This window comes from Parambassis ranga, chromosome 12 (genome assembly GCF_900634625.1).
Source record: "Parambassis ranga chromosome 12, fParRan2.1, whole genome shotgun sequence".
NCBI lineage: Eukaryota > Metazoa > Chordata > Actinopteri > Ambassidae > Parambassis > Parambassis ranga.
In genome coordinates, this window is record NC_041032.1 from 16,243,711 (window position 1) to 16,268,987 (window position 25,277).

Consider the following 25,277-nt stretch of genomic DNA (forward strand, 5'->3'; position numbering starts at 1 on the left):
TAACAGAGCCTGGATCGACATAAGTGCGAGTGTGTGTGTGTGTCTGTGTGTGTCTGTGTGTGTCTGTGTGTGTGTTACCAGCTCCTTGCGTCGCCGGCTGCTGTCCTGCTCCCTCTGGCTCAGCTCCTCCATCTCCACCCTCATGTCCTGCAGCCTCTGCTGGTAGTAGCGGGCGTTCTCCCTCTCCCGGGCCTCGGCCTGGGCGCTCTGCTCCAGCTCCTCCCCCAGACGCACCACGCTGTCCCTCAGACGCAGCACCAGCACCTGAGCCAGGAGGTGCAGCGGTGAGGAGGTGCAGAGGGGAGGCGTGAACATTTAGAGGAGCTGACTGATCAGATCTCACCTCAAACCTCTTCACTTGGCCTCTCTGAAACTCCAGTTTGTTTTCCAGGTCACATACACGTGCCTCCTGTTTACTGACGATGCTGCGCCCCACAGTGGACGACTCCAGGAACTGCACCCTGGACACGCTCTGCTGGAGCTGCAGAATGAGAGGCAAGAGGGACAGATTATCGTCAGAGGCATCAGACGGCGTCACAGCGGCAGCTTGAAAAGGTGAAGGTTACCTCCTCCTGCAGCGTGTGCCTCTGCTTCTTCACCTCCTCCAGCTCCGCCTGCAGCTCTCTTATCTGAGAGATGTCGCTGGAGGACTGCAGGGGACAGAGACCGTGAGCTGGATCACACGGTGATGAATGTGCCCTGAAAGGCGAGCAGTGGAACAAACCTGTGCTATGAGCGCTTTGTGCTTCTTCATGAGTTCGTTCAGGTCCTCCTGGTCCTCCTCCAGCCTCTTCAGCAGGTCCGCCCTCTCGTGCTGCAGCAGGGCCAACTGCTCGTCCACCTGCACCCACGGCGGGGAAGAGACCAAGGGGTTAATGTGTGCAGTGTCCAAACCATTGACAGTAAAAACTATGGACAGAGCTTCTGTGACGTCACCCGTTTGTTTCTGAAGAGCCGTTTTGAGGCTCGGTGGGAGGTTCCGGGACGTAATGACCGCCGCCATGTTGACAGTGTCACGTCCGCCAAAACTCTCAAATATGGACAAAGAGGGGGAGCACGAGCGGGGTTTAGGGGGGCGGGCGATCGTGGAAGCCGGAAACTCACGCTGTGATACGTCAACTGTCTGTCACTCAAGCGGCAACGCCCATAATTAGGCGTAATTTTAAGTCCGAATACAATTGAAACGAGTGAGTTGTAAAAAAATTCACCCCCCCTACAATTGACACTAGAAGAGAACCTATCATCTGAGACCAGAGTGGTTTTTTGTACCAGGCCGTAAACATGTTAATTTCTGCTGTGAAGTCGGCCATTTTAACATGGGAGTCTATGGGAAATTACTCGCTTTTGGAGCCAACCCCCAGCTGTTGCAGCGTGAATTACAAGTTTTGACACTTCCGCATGGGCTTCCACTTTGAGCCCCGAAGGTTGCCGCTTGGTCCAAACACAGAAAATCTTCCATCAGAAACAAAATCACTAATTTACAGAACATCTGGCTCCTGACTTGATTATACATGATAAATAATTAAAGCTCCACACGCTCACCATGCTCTTCTGCCGGCAGATGTTCTCCAGCTCCACCTGCGTGTTGTCCAGCTCCTGTGACAGGGTCGTCTGGGCGCTCTCGGCCTCCAGCCGCCTCGCCTCGCTCTCCTCCAGCTGATGGAACACACACAGAGTTAAAGATGTGGGCGTGGCCTCAGTGTGTGAGAGCGTGTGTGAGAGTCTGTGTGTACCTGGCAGTGTAGCCGCTCTATGTGGTCCTTGCTGCCGTTGGTCGGGTTCGGCCCGGAGCTGTCGATGGTGGCGAGCAGCAGCTGGGCGTCGGCCAGAAGAGCGTGAGTTCTTTTCAGATCTCTGCGCAGCTTCTTCTCCACGTCGAAGTCTCGGTGTCCCACCTGCAGGACGATGTGGCTCAGATTCAACCAACATCCATTAACAGGACAGAATGTGTGTGTGTGTGTGGGTGTGTGTGTGTGTGTGGGTGTGTGTGTGTACCTGGTCACACAGTGTTGCTATGAGTCCTTCCAAGTCATGCTTCTCATGAATCACCATCTGTTTTTCCTCGTACTCCTGCTCCAACTGCATCTCCAACTGCCTCAACTACACACACACACACACACAGACACACACACACACACACACACATACACACGCGGTAGTGATGAACGGCTGAGTACTTATCGTCCCTGCAGTACACTTTACGCTGCTCTAAAGCATCATGATAAAACCGAGGAGCCTGCTGGTCTGTCTGTAGTTGTCAGATGATGATGATGATGATGATGATGATGATGATGATGATGATGATGAGGAGGAGGAGGAGTTGGAGGCAGTGTGTGTGAGTGTGAACCCACCCGTCTCTGGGAGGACTTGTGGACGTCCTCTAACTCCTCCTCTTTGTCCTCCAGCTCCTTCTGATGCATCTGCTTCATCCTCTCCATCTCCATCTCGAACCTCATGTGGACCTGTGGTCACACGGACGACACAGAGTCAGACAGACACAAAGGAGGCGAGCGCCTGACCGGCCGTGCTGACGTCACCTGCTGCTGCTGCTGGATCCTGGCGGTCAGTGTGGTGACCTCCTCCGCCCGCTCGCCGGCCTGGCTCTCCAGGAGGCGCAGCTGCTTCTTCAGGTCGGGCACCGACTCGGCGGCGAGGTCGACGGGCAGGCTGAGGTCACGGATCTGAGCGCACAGCTCGTCCTTCTGTTTCTGCAGGCGGCCCACCTCCGACTGACTCTCCTGCACACACACGCGTTAGATACACACACACTAACTGCTTAACTTGAGGAATGATAGACGATCTTAAAGTGTACTCTCATGGTGACTTCACACAAACACACACACAGACACACACACACCTGCAGGCTGCGGCGCAGTGTGTATATCTCCGCTCCCAGAGCGGTGCTTTCATGCACGGCTTTGTCTTTCTGCTCCCTCTCGTTGTCGGCTTCCTCCAGAGCCTGAGTCAGCTCACTGTCGAACCTGCACACACACAGAGACACACACAGACACACACAGAGAGAGACACACACAGACACACACACAGACACACACACAGACACACACACAGACACACACAGAGAGAGACACACACAGACACACACACACACACACAGACAGACACACACACACACACACAGACACAAACCACACCCACAGACACACACACAGCACAACACACACACCAGAGACACACACAGACACACACAAACACACACAGACCACACACACAGACACACACACACACAGAGACACACAGAGACACACACACACACAGACACACACACACACAGACAGACACACACACAGACACACACAGAGACACAGACACACACACAGACACACACACAGACACACAGACAGACACACACAGAGACACAGACACACACAGAGAGACACACAGAGACACAGACACACACACACACACACACACAGACACACACACAGACAGACACAGAGACACACACACACAGACACACACACACACACAGACACACACAGAGACACACACACACAGAACACACAGAGGACACACACACACAGACACACACAGAGACACACACACACAGACACACACAGACACACACACACAGACACACAGACACACACACACACAGACACACACACACACACAGACACACACACAACACACACAGACACACACACACACAGACACACACACACACACAGACACACAGACACACACACACAGACACACACAGACACACACACACACAGACACACACACAGACACACAGACACACAGACCACACACACACACACAGACACACACACACACACAACACACAGACACACACACAGAGACACACACACACAGACACACACAGACACACACACACAGACACACACACACGTGTTAGAGGCAGCAGTAAGGATATAGGGTCATATATATAATATTAACCCAAACATCTGAACTTTGCTGCTGAATATGAATCAGACACTGATCAATGATATATTTGATATTTGAGGCGGAGCCTCCTCTGCAGCTCTTTCCTGGCTGATCTGTGGTGCGTTCATGGGCCTGCTGCTTAGTGTGCTTTACACACACACACACACCGTCTCTGTTTGCGCTCCAGCTCGTGCATGCGGCTCTGCAGACTGTCGGTGAGGACTCGGGCGTCCTGGAGGTCAGAGGTCACGCGGCGGCGGTGGCGCTTCAGTTCTGTCACGTTCCTCCTGGACTGCTCCAGCTGGGCCTGCAGAGTCGCCACCTTCACACACACACACACAGTGTTACTCCCTCCAGACATTTAATCTCCCGTCCGGTCGTCCGGCCTCACCTTGGCGTCGAGCTGCTGTCGAGTCTCCTTCTCTGTCTCCAGCTTTTCTTCCGTCTGCTTCAGCCGTCTGCGCACGAACTCCACCTCTGTCTGGCAGCACTCCAGCTGCATGGCCAGCTCGCTGTCTGTGTGTCGGGGTCAGACGATTCAAATCTGGTGACATTTCCTCAGGACTTGGGATGTTTGTACCACTTTTTTTCAGAGCAACTACGAGTATGAGTACTCACACTTGAGTACCGATACCACTTGTACTTTGGTGCATTTATACTAAAGTATCGTCAGCCTTTAGCGAGTACCGGTATTTGGTATCGGCCCATCGCTACTCAGGACACAAACTTTTGGTCCTCACTCACCGCTCGCCGCTCCCCTCTGACTCTCAGCAGCCTGAGCTCGCTGCTTCTCCTCCTCCAGCTGTTTCTCTAGGGTTTCCATGGCAACTTTACACTGGTCTAGGCGAGCCTGAAAGGGAGGAAAGATGTTTGGAGGATGATGAGGATGAGATGAAAGAGTCCACAGAGTGCTTCTGTACCCGGCTGACCTGCAGGTCTTTGTTCTCCTTGGTGAGCCGGAGTCTCTCTGCCCTCTCTACATCCAGAGCCTGACCCACCGCATCGCCACGGAAACGCTCATCACTGAGCTCAGATGTCACAGCTGTAACCTGCAGATCACAACATGAGCGGTGTGTGTGTGCGAGTGTGTTTGTGTGTGTGTCAGCACAAACCTTGGTCTCCAGGCTGTCTGCAGTCTGCCTCAGCTCGTTCCTCTCCTTCTCTGATTTCTCCAGCCGTCGTCTCAGAGCAGACGCCTCATCCTGGTAACAGAAGGAGAATCCTCGTTTACACCTGATGAATCCTTCACTGAACAAAGTCTGCACTAAGCTGTTTACCACAAAACAACCAGTCAGCACACACCTCACAAACACTCTGAGAGTACCTCTTTGGCTCTGAGCCTCTCGTTGTCCATGTTGACGTCGAGCAGCGGACGAACTCTGCAGAAGAGTTTCCACCAGCTCCACTTGGACACGACTCTGAGAGCTCGCAGGTTCCTCTGCAGACAACTGACGGCCAGCTGCTGCACCTGTCCGAGCACACACACACACACACACACACGTATGTGTTATTACTCTGTGAATTAAAGAGCGAACCATAAAGACACAGAACAACCACAGAGCGACACTTTAAGACACAAAACAACCACAGAGCGACATGTTAAGACACAACCAGAGAGCAGCGCATAAAGACATAAAACAACCACAGAGTGACACTTTAGGACACAAAACAACCACAGTGCGACACAAAACGACCACAGAGCGACACTTTAAAACACAAAACGACCACAGAGCGACACGTTAAGACTCAACCAGAGAGCAGCGCATAAAGACATAAAACAACCACAGAGTGACATGATAAAACACAAAACAACCACAGAACAACACTTCAAGACATAAGACAACCACAGAGTGATGCATAAAGGCACAAAACAACCACAGAGCGACACTTTAAGACACAAAACAACCACAGAGCGACACTTTAAGACACAAAACAACCACAGAGCGACACTTTAAGACACAAAACAACCACAGAGCGACACTAAGACACAAAACAACCAGAGAGCGACACTTGAAGACACAATACACACAAAGACAGTCTAAACAATCAGGATCAGGTAGAAAACAACCACAAAGACACACCAACCTTGAGTTTGCGGTACTTCTGTCGTGCCAAGTGTCCCATGCAGGCAGCCTGTAGGTAGACCAGCCAGCCGGTGACCTTCTGGTCCCTCTGCTGCTCTAGGTATCGCAGCAAGCCCCGCTTCATGAAGACCTAAGACACACATCAGGAAGGAGACCATGAGCCTGAACCTGGACTCACTGACTAACAGAGTTAAAACGTGTTCTCACCCTGCTGGCTCCCAGGATGATGCTCTTTTTATCCACATCCAGCTCCACCAGCAGCTCCTCCACCGCCTGACAGACAGAGAGAGAGAGGGAAACAACTGTTTGACTGTGAACACCACAGGTTTGTATGACAGAGCGAGCCGCAGACGTCCCACCTTTCTCTCATCATGGCTGACAAACATGGAGGCGTAACGTTTCATAATGGGCGGAGACAACGCCTGGAAATGACACCTGAAGTCACTCAGAGTCATGTGATCTGGATAACCTGAGGACAGACACACAGGCAGGGTAGTTACCTACACAATAAGAACAAAGACAACAACACTGAGTCTCAACATGTAGAGCTGCTTTCAGATCAGCTCTGTGTTAAACTCCAGAACTTCTGCTGTTCACTCTGCAGATTGATGAAAATATGGAGCCATAAATAAAGAAAAGGTGCCACAGGTGAGCGTGGGCGGCTGCTGCTTCTGCAGCTTTACTTTTAATCTTGCTTCCAAATGGGGAAATGGAAGATTTCAGAGTGAGAGAAACGAGCAGCCGTCTGGGACGTGTTCCAGAGTCTGATGAGGACTCGAGCGGTGTGTAAACAGTGTGTGTGTGTTCATCATGCAGACCTGTGCGGTACAGCTGCAGGGCCGACAGGAGCTGTGTGCAGTGCAGCTGCACTCTGAGCGCCGGGATGTCGAAGCCGCCGCCGTCAGACTTGGTGCTGACACACTGCAGGAACACGGGCCGGGCTCGGCGGATCAGATTCAGCAGGGCGTCCTGCAGAGCGGCGACATGCTGAACGATGTGCTGATGCTGGGGAGAACACAGGAGACGCTGACACACTTACCGCCTGCAGCTTCACGCTGATGCACTGCGAGTGTCGCCGCACCGCCGCCATCCCCCCGCTGAAGGTCTTCCTGATGGTGCCGTTCCTCTGCAGAGAGCGCTGGCTGCTGCCTTCCAGCCCCCCGAGGCCACGACACAGGGGGGGCACTGAGATTCTGGGGGAGAACAGATCCTTCACCGGTGCTCTGAGGAGGCAGAGAGGGAGTCATCAGCTTCCTGTGTCAGGACACGCAGGCCAGAGGTTCATGGACACACAGAGCAGAGCTGAACACACACACACACACACACACACACACACACACACACACACACACTCACATGGTGGAGTTCTGCAGCAGACAGATGGCGTTGAGAGCAGATGGGTTGTTCTGGATCAGACCGAACCATCCGGTCAGGTCGTAGCGGACGGGGTCGCGGCCCATCAGGTGGTTCACCTCACACTGCAGCGGCTGCTCGCACTGACGCACTGCAGGGACACACAAACTCACTGATGTGCACACAGACAGTGAAGAAGTGTGTGTGTGTGTGTGTGTGTGTACTGTAAGTTTGTTTTACCAGTGTTGCTGTAGTACTGGCTGACTCTCTCCAGGGCGCTGCTCTCACAGGAGGCCGGCGTCGCCATCTCCTCATCCAGAACCCAGAGCAGACCTCTGGGGTCTCCGTCAGCTGCCCGGATCTGACACACACACACACACAGACACACACAGACACACACACACAGACACACACACACAGACACACACACAGACACACAGACAGACACAGAGACACACACAGACACACACACACACAGACACACACACACAGACACACACACACAGACACACACACAGACACACAGACAGACACAGAGACACACACAGACACACACACACACAGACACACACACACAGACAGACACACACACACACACACAGACAGACAGACACACACAGACACACACAGACGCACACACAGACACACACAGTCACAGACACACACACAGACGCACACACACACACACACAGACGCACACACACACACACACAGACGCACACACACACACACACAGACACACACAGTCACAGACACACACAGATCAAAGCGGGATCCTCCAGTGTAAATGAACTTGAAAACTTCCGTCTTTAGAAGAAGTGTAGAAACAGGAAGTAAAAACTCTCAGTGGGTTTGGTGTGAGTTCAGAAACACTTCCCCGCTGAGGGAGACAAGTGCTGCCGAACACACACTGCAGTAAACAAAGTACAGACTGAGCGACACACACACACACACACAGAGCGAGGACGAGCTCCACTTCACGCCCTGTAGTTTGTTTGAGCAGGGTTCATGTAGCCTGGAAGGCAAACCTCAGGGCAAAGGATCGTCTTCAAGCTTTTTGCTCTCTGAATAATTTAACAAATCAACATTTCATAAACTGCTCTCTGCTCGCTGTGGAGTCAGCAGCTCACTGTGTCTGCTCTGCTGCGTACCTGTGGGGGCGGCTGGTCAATGGCGGACACGACCTCGGCCGGGCTGCTCTCCGGACACTCAAAGTCCACTCTGATCTTCTCCTGTGACAGGAAACGAGGGCGCTCAGTCAGAATGCTGCTATTCATGATTCAATCAGACCATTGTCATGTGTGCATGACCTGCCTGTGTGTATCTGTCCAGCGTGTGTGTGAAGGTGTGTGTGTGCTGGTGCTCCAGCAGCCTCTCCTGCAGGTAGTTGTGGCAGAGCTCGGACCAGCTGGCGCCGCGCTCCTCCGCAGAGTGTCGAGGGTTCCTCAGACCCGGCGTGTCCACCACCATCACTGAGGCCAGGGCCAGCTGCTGACTGCTCAGAGCCCTGCAGGCAGAGTGTGTGTGAGCAGGGAGACTCTGAGTGTGAGCGGCGACATCCATCTTTAAGGTGTGCGGCGTCCGTACCTGTTGATGAGCGAGATGATGGCCGTGAAGAGCTCCTCGTAGAGTCCAGCAGCCATTCCCTCCACACACTGAACTGCTGTCAGCCTGGGGCCTGCAAACACAGCCGAGCCTCCACTGAGTGAGCTTACAAATATAATATTATAATAATGGAGGAGGAGGAGGAGGAGGAGGAGGAGGAAGAGGAGGAGGAGGAGGAGGAGGAGGAGGAGGAAGAGGAGGAGGAGGAGGAGGAAGAGGAGGAGGAGGAGGAGGAGGAGGAGGAGGAAGAGGAAGAGGAGGAGGAGGAGGAGGAGGAGGAGGAGGAGGAGGAGGAGGAGGAGGAAGAGGAGGAGCAGGAGGACAGGAACAAGAAGTGTGTGTTTGGCTGTCAGCAGGGACTGTGTGTGTGTGTCTGTGTGAGTCTGTGTGTGTGTGTGTGTGTGTATGTCTCTGTGTGTTTGTGTGAGTCTGTGTATGTGTGTGAGTCTCTGTGTGTGTGAGTGCCTCTGTGTGTGTGTCTGTTTGTGTCTGTGTGTCTCTGTGTGTGTGTGTCTGTGTGAGTCTGTGTGTGTGTGTCTCTGTGTGTTTGTGTGTTTGTGTCTGTCTCTGTGTGTGTGTATGTCTCTGTGTGTTTGTGTGTCTGTCTCCATGTGTGTGTCTCTGTGTGTGTGTCTGTGTGTGTGTGTGTGTCTCTGTGTGTGTCTGTCTCTCTGTGTGTGTCTGTGTGTGTGTGTCTGTGTCTGTCTCTCTGTGTGTGTGTCTGTGTGTGTGTCTGTGTGAGTCTGTGTCTGTCTCCGTGTGTGTGTGCGCCTCTCACCCTCCTCCGCCTCTCCGCCTGCGCTCCTCTCTCTGCTGCCCCCGGTGGCTCTCTGCAGCAGCTGTCTGAGGTGGTGTTTGAAGACGGCGGTGTGTAGCTCCTCCCCCTCACAGCCCAGCACGCTGCTCGTCACCTGAGCGCTGTCGAAGTTCACAAACTGCCTCCTGCCCACTGAGGAAGAGGAAGAGGAAGAGGAAGAGGAGGGCAAGAAGAAGAAGCTGTTTTTATGGGGAACAGCTCAGAGACCGTAATGTTCAGACGAAGTGTGTGAAAAAGAGCAGCAGCTTATATTCTGGGAATTACGGTAATGATAGGAAGAAAATCAAATCTAAACTTTTCCAGGAAGAACTTTTAGGATTTTATTAACTGTTTAATGATGATGAAGACGATGACGAGTCACCGCGTTACCTCTGCAGGCTCCAGCTGCTCCCAGATGGTAAATAGCAGCCAGAACGTGCCAGATCGCCTTCTGCTCGCCGCCAGAGAAGCCCAGCGTTTCCATGGCAGCCAACAGCTTGGAGAAGGCGACAGACGCTCGCTGCTTCTCCTCCACCTGACAGACAGGGGGGGGGGGAGCTTCATCAGGTGGAGGAATATTCACAATCACATATTGATTTCATAACTTTAGTCTCCATAGACTCTTCTACACACACACACACACACACACACACACACACACACACACACACACACTGTACCTTGGTGGGATGGACTATACCAAAGGAGTTGGACTCAGGGAGCTGATGCAGCTGCAGTTCTGTCCTGAAGAGGAGACAACATGTCAGCATGCTCCAACACCAGTGTGTGTGTGTGTGTGTGTGTGTGTGTGTGTGTGCGCGCGTGTGCATGTGTGTGTGGTTGTGGTTACTTCATCTCCGTGCTGATGCCTGCCAGCATCTGGGAGAAGACCAGGAAGTTAGTCTCTCCTGGGGTTTTCTGACACACCCTCCATTTGTCCAGCATCATGGTCTGATTGGTGGAGAAGGAGAGGAGACATGAGGACGTGTGTGAGCGGCCATGTTGGACCTGTTAGTGTGTGTGTGTGTTTACACCACCTGCAGGTGTCCGGCTGCAGCCTGTCCAGCGTGGTTAAAGTCCAAAGAGAAGACCATGGCGAAGCGGGACGAGGCGTCGCTGTGCTGAGAGCCGACGCAGCCGAAGGAGCGCAGGACGGTGAACATGGCGTGCACGCGCTCCACTGGGGGAGGAGAGGCCAGGTTTATTTACACAGCACCATTCACACACAAGGCAGTTCAGAGGGCTTCACACGGGACGACGTCCCAGAATAAAAACATTTTAAAACATGACATTATGAAGGAAATCAGCAGAGTGCAGTTAGAGGATTGGTACTGAGCAGACCTCAGGTGTTCAGGAAGGCTGATCCACAGGTGAGGGGCAGAACAACTGAATCCTGCTTCACTCTGTGTGGTCCTGACCCTTTGTAGACCAAAGTCTAGAGTAAAGTTTTGAAATGGATCCTTTGACTCACAGGAAGCCAGTGCAGTGATTTGAGGACCGGTGTGATGTGGTCCATTTTCCTGGTGTTACTCAGAACTCTAGCAGCAGCATTTTGGACCAGCTGCGGCTGCCTGACTGATTTTTGCTAAGACCTGTGAGGACGCCGTTACAGTAATCTAGCCCACTGAAGATGAAAGCATGAAGACGTTTCTGTGTCTTGTTTGGACAGATCTTGATCCTAGCAATGTTTTTCAGGTGGTCAGAGGCAGACTTAGTAACAGCTTTTACCTGGGTGTTAAAGTTCAGGTCTGAGAGGGTTCTGGCTTGGTTTGGGACCTTCAGTGACATGGAGTCAAGGTGAGCACTGATCTTAGCTCTTTCATTTTTGGGGCCAAAAACAATCATCTCTGTTTTGTCAGCATTGAGCTGGAGAACGTTCTGGCTCATCCACTCATTGATTTGTTGAGTACACTGAGTGAGTGTAAGGGACTGTAGTCATGTGATGACACTGATATATAAAGCTGTGTGTCGTCTGCATAGGTGTGATAAGAGATGCTGTGATGTTCTATGATCTGAGCTAGGGGCAGCATGTAGATGTTGAACAGAAGTGGTCTAAGAATGGACCCTGGAGGAACCCCGCATGTGATCTTAGTTCGGTCAGACTCATAGTTACCAGTTGACACAAAGTAGTCACGTCAGTAAGATTTGAACCAGTTCAACACAGTGCCAGTGAATCCCACCACTGCTCCAGAGTGAGTCCCTGCAGCTGCTGGGGTGTGTGTGTCTGTGTGAGTGTGTGTGTGTGTGCGTCCACACCGCTGATGTTCCCCCCGGTGGTTCCCGCCTGTTTGAGCAGGGTGTGTGTGAAGGCCTGGCACGCCGTGGTCTTTCCTGTCCCGCTGCGTCCCACCGCACACACACTGTGGTCCCTCCTGCTGCCCACCATGGACACGTACACCCGCTTGACCAGGGCTGCCAGCGCAGGGGGGGCGTCCCACACCGACTCCCCCCGCCGAGACTTCGGGGTCTAAAGGGAAAGAGCTGCATTAGAACAAAGAGCGGCGCCGTGGTCTGGATCTCAGGGGCGGTGCAGCTCACCTTGCTGTGGGCCTGTAACGGGGGCCAGAAGCTGAGCAGGTTTGGGCCGGCGTGTGTGAGCGGCATGTGGGCTTTAGCTCGACCGGTGAGCGTGTGCAGAACCCCAGACTCGTTGACGCTCTGGAGGTCGCTCAGGTCCTCACACAGGTCCTTCTCTGAGGGATTACACTGAGGACAGGGGGGGCCGACAGTGTCAATCTGTCCACAGGTGGACTGCTGTCCCTCTGTATGTCCCACATGTCCCATTTAAGCTCATCGATTATCTTACTCAACTATAAATCAATTGTAGATATGTTACAGCCAGCTAATTAGCCATAGCTTCTTTGCTAACTAACGCCATCACTATCAAAACTTGTGATTAGCATAGCATGCTAGCTGTAGTGTAGCTCAGTGATTGGTTCATATGAACAGGTGTGGTGTGTGCGACGTCTCCATGCCGCCCCACCTTCTCCACCTCGTCCTCGGTGACGTCGTGCAGCGAGCCGTCCGTGTGCAGGCGGACCCTGACTCGGCCCTCTGGGAGCTCAGGCGTGCCTTCATCCGGCTTCAGCTGCGTGGCTGCGACACACACACTGTAAACACTCATGGCAGCATATCAGGGGTCAGATCAGAGGCCCCTGGGATTAACGCAGATTAGAGAGCTGCCCGTCATCATGTGAGGGTAAACTACAGATTAACAGTTTGTCTGGATTTTTTACTTTTTTACCTCAAATAAACATGTTTGTCTTCTCGTCTTTACCTCATAGCCTAATTTATTCAGTCATTTTAACCCTTAGCTGCCCTGATAGGCTGTCATAGTCTTCATCCGGGTTCCTCTGTGAGAAGATGAAGAGGACAGAAATACCTCCTCACTCCTCTGCTGAAGGTCTGAAAACCTGTCTGTGTGAGCTTTGTGTGTCTGTGTGAGCTTTGTGTGTCTGTGTGAGCTTTGTGTTGTTGTGTGAGCTTTGTGTTGTTATGTGAGCTTTGTGTGTCTGTGTGAGCTTTGTGTTGTTGTGTGAGCTTTGTGTTGTTGTGTGAGCTTTGTGTGTCTGTGTGAACTTTGTGTTGTTGTGTGAGCTTTGTGTTGTTATGTGAGCTTTGTGTGTCTGTGTGAGCTTTGTGTGTCTGTGTGAGCTCACCGAGGGTGAATCCGTCTTTGTGGACGAACCAAACGGTTCCAGCTTCGTACCAAACGTCTCGGACCTGAAACAGAACCACCTGCTGTTGGTACCTGTCAGAGAACATGTCTGTAAGTGGAGCGCCGGCGGCGACGCACCTCCCTCCTGCTGTGCTCTGTGATGGTCGCCTCCGCCTGCCTCCCCTCTGGCTCCTGCCTCTCCTCCATCCCCTCCTTCTTCAGCTCCACCTGTTGGCTGTGTTGCTTCTGTCGCTCCGGCGTCACTTCCTGTTTGGTTTCCGGCGTGCCGTCGGGGTCAGGGGTCACGCTGAGCTGCTGAGACGACGACCTGCCGTCCGATTGGGCCGAGTTGCGTCCCTGTTTGTTGTTGTTCTGTTGTTCGGCCCGCAGCGACATCTCTGCCTCGAGGATGGGGGGCGTCTGGTCTGGGGTGAGGAACTGCTGGACCAGGTTGTCGCTCAGTTTGCTCGGCTGCAGACACAAAATATCCTTCAAAGATTTGATTTGTATAAAATCAGAGGTATCACGTAATGCCTACAAATCCCAGAATGCACCTGAGCCGAAGCTTTACTGGGGATTATGGTACAGCTAACCAGAAGTCTTTGCTCTAAGCCTCGACTCGCCAGACATCAGAGGTCTCGGTCAGGGTGGACTCACCACTCTCTCGTCCTTGGCCTCGGGCTCTTTGTGTTTGGTCTCCTTCTCCGACTCTCTGACCAGCTGTTTGAGGAAGCCGCCCGGCAGCGAGGACAGAGGCGGTGGTGGAGGGACAGCGGCGGCCACTGGCGTCTTCTCCTCCTTTATCTGTGGTTCCAACCATGGATGGATGAGTCAGACGGGAACAGGAAGTCATGTCACTCATGCAGCCGGAGGAAAGACCTCAACACAGGTATCCACGGTTTCTGCACGTCACACACAGCTAACACGCTCACAACAACATTTCCAGGTGTTAGCTAAGTGTGTTAGCATGCTAATGCTTGCCTTTGTTCTGCAGGGATTATCAGCCAGCTGAGGTGAGTAGAGCACAAACATGTCAAAGAAAGGAAGAAGGCAGAGAAGCTTGTGGCAGATTATCTAACTCCTCCTGTTTCACCTTTAAACACCGAACGTCGAAATAAAAGCTTAAAACTCATCATCCATTTTCCAGAATGTTCTGTGGTGTGTGTGGACGATGAGGAGCTGAGAAGAGGCCCGATGATGAGGGGGCCTGATGATGAGGAGGCCCGATGATGAGGGGGCCTGATGATGAGGAGGCCTGATGATGAGGAGCTGAGAGCTCATAGTGTTGGGAAGTTCGACTCTTTTTGCTGACTCAGTTCTTTTACTCTCAAACACTAAATTGAACGAATCTTATTGTGAGGCATTTCGTTCATTTTTGCAGCAGGTGGCGCTGTGTATAGTTCAAGTGGTGACATGCATTAGGTGTAGGGATGTCCCGATCAGGTTTTTTTGCCCTCGAGTCCGAGTCTGAGTCATTTGATTTTGAGCTGATACCGAGTCCGATCCGATACTTTCAGGATTCTCTATAAAGGCACTCATTGCAGCAAAACCCGTCTGTGGTCAGCTCATCGAGGTCTCGAACCCAGGACCTCTCGCACCAAAAGCAACTGTCATACCCCTACACTACAGGACACAGAGCCACCCTGCACAGAAGGAGTTAACTTTGACAGCCCTGATAAATATATATCCGAGTCCTGATCGGGAGGTAATGTCCGATTCCGATCGAGTCTGAAATCACATAATCGGGCCCGATTTCTGATCACGTGATCGGATCGGGACATCCCTAATTAGTTGTACAGTGCAGAGCGTTGTGTGTTGCTATGGTGACTGGATGAGTGTACTGCTGCTCACAGCCTGAGCTGAGAACGAATCTGTGCAGCCAGAGCAGCCGGTCACGTGACAAATAAACGAGAAGGAGAACTGCTTCTCACACGGCCGGAGCGGCCTGCCTGTCACGTGACCAAAGAACGAGGACCCGAGGACGAAGAGTGCTGAACTAATCATTTCTGTTTCCTGTCCTGCAGACTGAGCTTATGGCCGCCTGCCGTGTGGCGAGAGAACGAATCACTGGCTGACACGACTTGTTGCTCCCAAGTCATATAAAAGATTTGTTCATATTGAACGAAACGTTGGCGAACCACACATCACTGTTAGCTCAGCCGCTGACACAGTGAGGGACCTCGGAGGGGTCCGAGAGCAGCTGTGCACCTCTGATGGCGAGCCGTGATCACAGCGCTCTGCATGTTCCTGTCACCGGGTTTACCATCATTCCCTCCACACTCAGAGCTCTCTAGTCCTGACGACGGATTTAGATCCACCGAGGGTTCTTGAGGCGCTTTTAGCCTGATGACTAACAGGAAGTGTGTCAGCTCTGGAAAACCTGAACTGAAGATCTTCATCTGGATTAAATCCGACGAGCAGACCAGGAAGGAGGAGAAACCCCTGTGAGGGAGGCGTAAAGGTCCGGAGCTGTAGCCGTTGATTGGAGGGACCACCTGTCAGTCAGATGCAACCGGACCTAGCTTGGACATGCTAGCAAAGCTAATCCAGAATAATGATCAGCAGACGTCACACGCTGTGAAGAACAAGCACGTCCCTGCAGGTACGTCCCCCTTTAAGGTCCCCAGGAAACACATCAGTGTGTGTGCAGTGACATCACCAAGCTTCAAAAACATGCATGATGACTAACCCTCCAATCACAGCGATGATTCAGGGTGACAACAGAGGGGTCCACTCAACATGTAATCAATGCTACACACACACACACACACACACACACACACATGCAGTCAGAGCATGCGGAACTTTCCTTCTTCTCCCACAGTTTTAAGCGTGAAGACAGGGCCATGGTGGGGGGGGGGGGGGGGGTGCACTGGTGGTGGAGGTGGTGGTGATGATGGGTGGGGAGGGGCGGGGTCACACGGACGTCAGCCAGGTGTGTGTGTGTGTGTGTGTGTGTGTGTGTGTGTGTGTGAGACAAAGAACCTGATGATAAAGAGAGAGTGAGACATTTGACAGAGCAGTTTAGCATCTTTAGCTTGTTTTAGACACACACATCTGCCACCTGTGGAGGAAGGTTTAATGTTAAAGCTACAACACTGTTTGTCTCCGCCTGCTGGTGGTGAGAGTACTTACACATAAATACAGTTTATATACAAAAAAGCATCTGGACTGGTCCCAGATCAGGTGGTGTCAGTACCACCACCTGTGGGAGGAGAACTAAGCTAACCTAGCTTGGTTAGCTTCATTAGCAGACCCTAGCTAAAAGAGAGCAGAATCACAAACATCTGTGTTACCCCTTCTACATTTGTTAGCATTTAGCCTCTCTGCTAATGTATTTTGCATCACAGAATAAACAAAAACACACATGAACACGCTGAGGGATCAGGAGTTGCTAACATGCTAACACGTTTTAGGACCTGTCCCATGATTTAAAGGCACAGGGCGCCATTTTCCCGTCCTGCTCTGCTGCCTTCACAGAAAATCAGAAAGACCTGAAACTCCTGTTTCTCCTCCTGTAATCTGTAATCCTGTAATCTGACCTTGTGCTGCATTGTGTCAGCCTGCGAGCCAAACGTTGGGCAACAACAGAGTCCAACCCCTGTAAACAACCGGATCAGCCAACAAACAGTCCTAAACTCTGACCGCACACCCTGACACCAGTCCAACCGGTTCACACGCAGACTCTACACCCTGACCCTCCATCTATAACCAGCATAATCCCTATAATCCCAGGCTGGACCCCCCAAAGACAAAGGTAAAAAACTGACCAGCCCGATGAACTCATGAAACCCCAGAACTTTACCTCTGATGGTCCAACAGGACGCCGCAAAAACACTCCCAACGCCACGGAGATCCAGAAGGTTCAGGCTGTCCCACAAACACCAGCACAGACTCACTCTGACCGAGTGAGGCAGAAATAGACACACACACACACACACAGAGTCAGATAAGCAGCCTGACAGGCGGCTTCTCTATAAATATCTGCAGGCGGGTGGAGGACAGCATACGACCCTGTTTGGACACTGAGAGTGTGAGAGACAGAAAACAACACACACGCTGTGTGTAACATCAGACCCACACACACACTAACAGAATGCTTCACGCTGGCTGTCGTTGTGTGTCTGCTGGTCTCTGACATGTTTGGACACTTTGGGTGAAGATTTTCCCCGGTGGCCTCCTGAAGTCTTATTTTCTGGACCTGTGAGAGTCCGGGGTGGGGGTGGGGTGGGAATGGATGCCAGCTGTTCCTGCACATGTGCAGATCAGCTGTCTGGTTTGATTGACAGCTCCAGCTGAAGGTGGGAGAGACAGGGAGGAGGAGGAGGAGCCTCCTGGTTTCTATGAGGAAGAGGAGAAAGAGCAGCAGCATGATTCTACCTACACATCTTCATGGGCAGGACAGTGCTAACATGCTAAGCTAGCTTTCTCTCTGGGTGCTGCTGCTGTGATGAAACACTTGTGTTTCTTCTCAGTTTGCAGCAGATGATGCTGCAGCTGGACGCTTCAACACAAGCGACTCAACAACTGAGCGCACGTCACAGCAGCTACTGAGAGCTCAGCGGTGACTTAAAGACACGAAGACTTCACGGAGCACGCTCGACTCATGAACCCTGCAACCACATCACGTGCACGTCCTCTGCAGAAAGGTCAGCATCACACAGCTCCGTCTGTCCTCAGCCGTCAGTCACATCTTTACAGGTGTGGTTGTCATGGAAACAGAATCAGAAAGATAATAAGAAACGTACATTTCAGTTAAAATAAAATTATTCCAACCAAACTTTACTTCGTGTGTGTGACAACTGACAGATCGTCCTGGTCGTCATGGAGACAGGTCAGTTTTTAAAGTGTCGCCTACATCAAGTACCTGAAAAACACACTGACCGACCGGATTATAAACCTTCAGCCGCATCACTTCCTGCAGACGGATGATGCAGCCGTCACTGAAACTCATCAATGAAAGTGAAGCATGAAGGGTTAAGTGTTGACTGTAGGGACATCATCGTCATCATCTTCGTGCCTCTTCAGACTCAGAGCTCCACTTCCTGTTTGAGCTTTCAGTGTGGTTGTCATGGAAACAGATCAGTTATCAGCTTCAGGTGAAGCAGAAAGATTCTTCAAACCTTTCCATGGTAAAAACAGGAAGAAACATGTTCAAGGTTCACTGAACAAACACACATGTAAAACACAGTTTACATGTGACATCATCAGGAGGTGGCGGTCATGTGACCAGAGGAAGGAAGTCAGAGCTGACAGCAGGCAACACGGAAAAAGGATTTTTATTCATGAACTGTTTTACAGGCAGTCCAACACGCAACTTCCTACCTGTCTGAAAACAACCAAAATCATCCAAATAAAATAAACTTTAGAATAATCACTGAATAATATTATCAATTATATATATCAGTATTATCATGACCTTAATTTCAATAACCCAAAGCCAGTAGTATCTGTGTGTGTCTGTGGCGCATGGACCGGAGGTGTGGAGGAGAGCTCCCCGCAATAAATATGAAAGAGCCACGAGTCCGGCCGGCCCACGGAAAGAACCACCTGGCAGGACGTCTCTAAACGAGTCTTTATGTGCAAGAGTCGAGCTGAAGTCTTCACCACGAACACTGACACTCACATGGAACCCTGACCGGCCGACGTCCATGTCTACAGCACATCTTAAATAAACCTAGAGCATCTTCTCAGTTCATATACACATATATTTATATATACTTTGATTTATGCCTTCCTTTTTAAACGTGTGTGTGTGTGTGTGTGAGGGGTACAAAAGTCCACCGGATGAGCACACACACTGGTACATACAGTGAGGGCTGGATGGTGTGTGTGTGTGTGTTGTGTTAAGATTCACACACACACACACAGACGTCCAGAGTTTGTGAGTCTGTGTGCGTGTGTGAGTCTGTGTGCGTGTGTGAGTCTGTGTGTGTGTGTGTGTGTGAGGGGTCAGATAAAAGGAGGCTTCCCATTGGTTCCACTCAATCAGCAACAGTTATTTGGCACATTTAACAACTATTAAGTAACACGTCGGGCTAAAAAGGTGCAACAACATAATGAAAACAATAAAAACCATCCTGGTTTACAAAAATAAAAGACACCTGTAGAGGTGACGACATTTCTCTATAAGACGATAAGCTCCGCCCCTGACCGCTGAAAGGCTACAAAGAAAAACAGAAACCATGGCGATGCACCCACAGCCTTCTTCCTACTGAAGGCCGCACATCACAGCTCCGGAAATGCATGGACATCACAGACGAGGACTGGCTACTGCATGAGAAAGAAAAAAAACCCTGAAGTTCATGACTGTTTCCAACAATTAACCCTTTAACACCGCCGCCTTCAGGTCCTTCAGCTCAGGAGCCCCGACGATGCACGCGCTGTACACCCGAACCGCATCGCGTCCAGGAAGAGGGAGAAGCGTGAGGAGGCCGAGGAGATGAACACACAGGAGCTCCGAGTGTGTCTGCAGGTGGATTCACCTATTAACCCTCTGAACACCAAAACCTGCTGCTGGGTTTGAAATGTGCTTTCTGCTTTTCCGATTGCCCTCAAACGCCTCAGGTGTAAAGTGTGAAGTATTCCAGCTGGTGGGGTTAAAATTCATTCAATCATTTAACTAACATGAATCCAGCAGAGACACCAGAAGAATCACCGACTCCTGAAGGTCCTTGAACACATCGTGTGTGATGTGAATTTTCCTACATTACAAGTCACACCTGACTCTGAACTGCATCATGTGTGACGGTTCAGTTAGGTTAAAAATCCTCTAAAAATAAAGAGTTAACTCCAACTAGAGTCCGTAAAAACTAAACGTCCCGTCCTCCTCAGCACCCAGCAGGAAGCCATGATGGGGTCACTGTGAGCAGCAGTCACATGACCAACACTCAGAGAGTCTCTGTCCCTCTGCTCGCCTGCCTGTTTTTGATTGATCATGTGACAGGAAGTGCTTGGAGTTCAGAGGGTTAATAGATGATGTGATTTTTGGGGACGTTTGATTGAAACTATTTGGGTTCTTATTTTATCTTATCTATATTACACACACACGCTCTTGTGCTGGGAGTCGGGCTGCAGCTGGGCGCCCTCTGGCGGCTGCTCCGGGGAATGCGGGCTCGCTCACCCAGTGCAGGACTAACATGCAGGTGATGCAGGCTGTGGGTCCGTCCTCAGCCGCCGCCTGACAGGAAGCGGAAACCTGCAGGCGTGAGCAGGATGATGCGGCCACGCACGCACACACACACACACACACACACACACACACAAATACACACACACAGCACGAAGTTTGGCCCTTTAAAAAAAACAAAACAAAATGACACGGTCCAGCTGAGGTAACGCAGCCCTGTGAGTGATTGACAGCTGTCCCATCATCCTCCCACCCTTAACCCCCCCCCTCCAGAAAGCCAGGACAGATTCACAAACAGGCAGACAGAGAAGTCCCCAATAATGCAAACACACTGGACTAAAACACTGGAGATGCACAGAGAAAAGGGCTTATATACACTCGGGAGTCCCTCCTCCCCCACCCTCACCCACCCTCCCCCCTCCCTCCCGCTCCTCTGTCCCTGAACGTCTCGGCCTTCATACACAATAGTTACACTGTTGTCCGTAGTTACGGATCCCCAGGTACACCGGTCTTCATGGTTCCCATAGCAACTGGCTGCTGTCTGTCAGCCAATAGAATCTCAGTCTCTATGGCAACTGGCTGCAGCAGCAGAGCCAGTCCTAAAAAGAGTCTACGGTCCTTCCTATCCTCTGCATTGGAATGATCAAACAGCCACCGCCGCCTGTGTGGGGGCGGGGCCGGGGGGGTCCTCCTTGGCGCTCAGGTGACTCAAGTAAAATATCGAAGTTGGCACTTTATGCACTTCAGTAACGGTCAGAGGGAGGGGCCAACCTTTTCTTTTTTCATTTTTTTTTTTTTAAATGTGTGTGTTTTTACATTCCCGGTCTCGTCGCCATGGAGACACAAACAGGAATTCCTTTAGCGTCATCAGAGGTCCAAGCGGAGAGGTGGTGGAGGAGGTGGGGATGAAGAGAGAGAGAGAGAGAGAGAGAGGGTGGAGTGGGCGTGAGTCCTCGTCACACAGAGGTCTGTCACATGCTGAAACCTCAGGAACGTTCCTCGCCGTCCTCTCTTGGGAAAAAAAAAATCTCTACATCGCACTTATGATTGGTCGTCATGTGGAGTGTGTGTGGTCCGTACACACACACACACACCGCGAGGCGTCGTGGGCGGGGCTAATGTCTTGCAGCGGATGAGGAAGTGTGGGAAAGCAGTGTGCGTGTATGTGTGTGCATGTGCGTGTGTTTATACGTGTGTGTGTGTTCACAGGCCGTTGCTGTTGCGGTGTGTGAGGGGAGGTTTGGACAGCTCCACCACGCCGGCGCGGCCCTTCCCGATGACTTTAGGGGCGCGGCGCAGCAGCTTCTGGGCTTCTGTGAACGCCTCAGTCAGCTCCTTTTTCCACTGCACAAACTCCGGGTCGCTCTGAGGAAACACACACACACACACACACACACACGTCAGCCCCCCGTCGTCTCCACCTGCACTCGGCTGACCAGAGCACGGAAACAAACGCACCTCGCACTGCAGCACGAACTGCTTCCCTCCTTTGATGCGCAGCAGGATGCACTTCTTGTCTTTAATCTGCGTCTCCTCCACCGTCACGATCTGCTCCATCGTCAGCAGGTTTTGCTGCGAGCAGAACAGACCAATCAGGAAGCAGCACAGATAAACAGCCGCAGTCATAAAAACAAGCAGGTACGAGCTGGGAGACTACACAACAACGCTGTGGGAGACACAAGGCCACGCCCACTGGTCGCCGCAGCATCCTCATCCTCCATCTGATAATTCACATTTTGACATCACATGATCAGAACCAGGGACAGTCAGACCTGCTTCAGGCTCTGTGCACGCTCATGCATGTCACCCAGGAGGAGCAGGTGGAGTCATGAACACACAGCGGCAGCAGAAAACAGCTGACGTGCACTTATGTCAACGCTTCGTCACTGTTTACGCCTCCTTTCCTGGTTTTCTCCTTCACAGCGTGCAGTCTGAACCTGACAGGAAGGCCTATCAGGGTGAAGCTTCCTGTCTACTAATGGGTCTGAGGAGGGTCTGAGGAGGGACTGGAGCGCACTACACTCTGCAGCAGGGACCAGGACTACAGCTCTACACAGAGACCTGCAGCTGCATCAACACTCACCCCGTCACGCAGCTTTTTTAAATGTTTTAGCCACTTCTCCTTCAGTGAGACAGACAGACAGACAGACAGTTCATACACAGACAGACAGGTGGACACCTTCAGGACACACAGACATGGACCCTGTGTGGCGGACTCACCCGTGACTCTCCCTCGCCCCTCCACTCCACACGGTTGGGGAACAGATAGAAGTATCGGCGCTGCCACTGAGTCAGGAAGGGGTTCCCCAGCTTCAGCATGTAGCCGTGCATGATGCAGTCCTTCCCCAGAGCATAGTCTGCACACACACACACACACACACACAGACACACACAGAGTTAGAACACGGTCTGCTGCGCTCTCACAGGACGTCTGCGTGCTCAGCATCTTTACCCTCCTCGTGGCCCAGCTGCTTGTTCTTGGCCCTCTTGCGGGCCTCGTTCTTGTCCGTGTCCAAGTTGACGGCCTCGTAGACGGTCTCCGCCACCTCCTGCTGCCAGCGCTCCGATATGACCAGCGGGAAGTTCTTGTACAGCTCCTGGTCGCTGTCCAGCAGCTGAGGGATGGACGGAGCAGGATGTTTAGGAATGACACTTAAACTCTGGGTAATGACTTGTGGGAGCACAAATAGGCCGTTTCCTCCATTTTATGAGTCACAACATCCGGCTCTGACCCCAGTGTTTACACACAGATATCAGATCAATCTGATATCATCCAGAAAAAACCTCTGAAGCTCAGACTCCGGGTATTTTTAGTGCAATAAAAAGGATCCTCAGCACCACGACGGATCAGAACATTGCTGAAACTTATCACTTGAATTTTTGTTTGTTCAGCCACATGTTCAATCACATTTTATGGCGAAGCCGCCAAACAGGAAGTGAGCCCATTTCTCGGCAGCACTTTGATGTATTATAACCGAACTTGGTCACATGATCCTTGACCCCTTCCCAATGTTCCCAAATGTGGTGCATTTTGGCCACTAGAGGGCGGTGTAACTGTGTCTTAAACCCTCTCTGCCTGTGTTCCTGTATCACATCCGCCTCCTGCCTGCATCCATGTTTCTGTATGTTTTTAGGGTAAAGGTGTCACAGGCGTGGCGCGGCCTTCCTCTGAGATGTTTCCTGGCAGAACATCGTGTCGGGTTGAAGCCCGACAGGAGATGAACGAACGTCTGTTTTTACGCGTCTTCTCCTAAATCTGCCTGAATGTGACATCCTCTGGTAGCTTTAGTAAAAAAACCTGATCTTTAAGAGCGTGTTGATTTATGGCTCAGCTGCAGGTTTATTAGACACACACCGTGCAGCTGAAGCTAATATAACAGCTCGCCAATAAATCCCAACATGGAGGTCACAGAGTGCCGCCTTTGTTTAGAGGCTGATTCCCCTTTATGGTTATTTTGGAGGCTTTTTAATATTTCACCCAGCTCATTCAGTCTGAGCTGAATATTAAAACTTCTCGGTATTTGCTCACTTTCTGGCAGAAGCCGTGTTTTCGCGCGGGCTGGATTAACACCAGGAGAGCGCAGCTATTTCCCTCCTGCATTATTTGGATTATAACTCTCTGTGTTAATGACGAGCGGCGTCTGGGGAGACGTAAACAAACACTGTTTATTTCTCTGCACCGAGGAGAAATAAATGTTCACTGCAGCCACATTAATGCTGATGAAGCTCAGAGGAGAGCTTTAAACACTCTAAAAGAGTCGCAGTCTTCAGACGTGTGTGAAGCGCATCGACGTGTCTGCGGCGTCTTTCTACACTTTAGATCTTTATAAACTCGATACAGCGGACAGAAGCCAGAAAAGAGTGAGCCGTGCTTTAGTGCTTCGACACGGCAAAACTCCAACATCTGAGCTCTGCTGTGTGAGAGCACGGCAGAAAACATCACAGCAACTCCAGGTCTGATTGTTGTTTAATGTCGACATCCTGATGGGTGCACGAACACACTGACGTGTGTGTAAACACAGTGTGAGGATGCTTAACTGCAAACCGAATCTTCATCAATCTAAAACATGAGGAAATGTTTCCAGGGGGGTCCCAAAAAGTTGGGAGTCCATTACAAAAAGCAAACAGACTGTTCACAGTGAGGTAAATGCATCGTGTGGGTGTGTGAGGGTTGGCTTTACCTTGATGCCCTTGGTGTCCTCCTCATCGAAGGAGCCGATGTCGAAAGCATCAGCAGCGTTCACCTCTCCTCTGGGAGGGATTAGAGGGGGGGAGTACTGGAAAGAGGGAGAAAGGGGGGAGACGGTTTTTAGAGCAATGGAAAGAACCAGCAACAGGAGGAGGACGGTGGAGAAGCGACAGTCCCGTAGCGGCGCTTCCCCTGAAGTGATGGTGTAACCATGGCAACAGTAACTGCAGTCCGACTAATGTGAAGCTTTGAACAGGGAGCGAGGACGTGACCTGATCTGCCGCACTCATAAACCACAAGATTTTAAATTTGACAAGTCATTTTTTAATCTATGTGCGAGGAGATGAAAACGGAGCGGCCATGTTGAGCGGATGCTATAATTAAACAGCGACAAAGGGGAGTCGGATTATTATAAACATGACTGGAGAAGAGCGAGATCAAAATCCACAGCGTGCACGCTCACCAGGGCACCTGCTGCCGTTTGTTCCGTCTGTGGACGTGTTAAAGGACTAAAGCAATGTGTGGTTTAACCCTCTGAATCCAAACCGAGCCTG

The 25,277-nt window shown here is 51.5% G+C and overlaps 2 protein-coding genes across 3 annotated transcripts in view; both read right to left on the reverse strand.

The window, feature by feature from the left end:
- Window positions 1–17,371, reverse strand: part of myo18b (myosin XVIIIB) — a 42,156-nt gene extending 24,785 nt beyond the window's left edge. The window contains exons 1-39 of the mRNA XM_028418525.1: window positions 17,211–17,371; window positions 16,215–16,390; window positions 14,063–14,209; window positions 13,544–13,876; window positions 13,407–13,470; window positions 12,731–12,843; window positions 12,286–12,453; window positions 12,004–12,214; window positions 10,785–10,927; window positions 10,598–10,698; window positions 10,428–10,491; window positions 10,138–10,282; window positions 9,730–9,900; window positions 8,934–9,024; window positions 8,661–8,853; window positions 8,498–8,578; window positions 7,587–7,707; window positions 7,350–7,497; window positions 7,033–7,216; window positions 6,812–6,962; window positions 6,353–6,462; window positions 6,201–6,266; window positions 5,995–6,123; window positions 5,234–5,377; window positions 5,022–5,111; window positions 4,839–4,958; window positions 4,654–4,759; window positions 4,301–4,425; window positions 4,077–4,231; window positions 2,858–2,981; window positions 2,538–2,738; window positions 2,352–2,462; window positions 1,996–2,100; window positions 1,734–1,895; window positions 1,543–1,656; window positions 725–841; window positions 567–650; window positions 344–481; window positions 79–264 (exon numbers count right to left, since the gene is read on the reverse strand). Coding sequence (XP_028274326.1) covers window positions 79–264; window positions 344–481; window positions 567–650; window positions 725–841; window positions 1,543–1,656; window positions 1,734–1,895; window positions 1,996–2,100; window positions 2,352–2,462; window positions 2,538–2,738; window positions 2,858–2,981; window positions 4,077–4,231; window positions 4,301–4,425; window positions 4,654–4,759; window positions 4,839–4,958; window positions 5,022–5,111; window positions 5,234–5,377; window positions 5,995–6,123; window positions 6,201–6,266; window positions 6,353–6,462; window positions 6,812–6,962; window positions 7,033–7,216; window positions 7,350–7,497; window positions 7,587–7,707; window positions 8,498–8,578; window positions 8,661–8,853; window positions 8,934–9,024; window positions 9,730–9,900; window positions 10,138–10,282; window positions 10,428–10,491; window positions 10,598–10,698; window positions 10,785–10,927; window positions 12,004–12,214; window positions 12,286–12,453; window positions 12,731–12,843; window positions 13,407–13,470; window positions 13,544–13,876; window positions 14,063–14,209; window positions 16,215–16,253 — 5,055 coding nt within the window. The 5' untranslated portion in view covers window positions 16,254–16,390; window positions 17,211–17,371. The remainder of the gene's footprint in view (window positions 1–78; window positions 265–343; window positions 482–566; window positions 651–724; window positions 842–1,542; window positions 1,657–1,733; window positions 1,896–1,995; window positions 2,101–2,351; window positions 2,463–2,537; window positions 2,739–2,857; window positions 2,982–4,076; window positions 4,232–4,300; window positions 4,426–4,653; window positions 4,760–4,838; window positions 4,959–5,021; window positions 5,112–5,233; window positions 5,378–5,994; window positions 6,124–6,200; window positions 6,267–6,352; window positions 6,463–6,811; window positions 6,963–7,032; window positions 7,217–7,349; window positions 7,498–7,586; window positions 7,708–8,497; window positions 8,579–8,660; window positions 8,854–8,933; window positions 9,025–9,729; window positions 9,901–10,137; window positions 10,283–10,427; window positions 10,492–10,597; window positions 10,699–10,784; window positions 10,928–12,003; window positions 12,215–12,285; window positions 12,454–12,730; window positions 12,844–13,406; window positions 13,471–13,543; window positions 13,877–14,062; window positions 14,210–16,214; window positions 16,391–17,210) is intronic.
- Window positions 17,372–19,338: 1,967 nt separating this feature from the next.
- Window positions 19,339–25,277, reverse strand: part of grk3 (G protein-coupled receptor kinase 3) — a 35,978-nt gene continuing 30,039 nt past the window's right edge. For both annotated transcript variants that reach the window (XM_028417392.1, XM_028417390.1), the window contains 5 exons: window positions 24,716–24,811; window positions 22,987–23,149; window positions 22,755–22,891; window positions 21,993–22,106; window positions 19,339–21,899 (listed from right to left, as the gene is read on the reverse strand). In XM_028417392.1, the coding sequence (XP_028273193.1) occupies window positions 21,738–21,899; window positions 21,993–22,106; window positions 22,755–22,891; window positions 22,987–23,149; window positions 24,716–24,811 (672 nt within the window). In that variant the 3' untranslated portion in view covers window positions 19,339–21,737. The remainder of the gene's footprint in view (window positions 21,900–21,992; window positions 22,107–22,754; window positions 22,892–22,986; window positions 23,150–24,715; window positions 24,812–25,277) is intronic.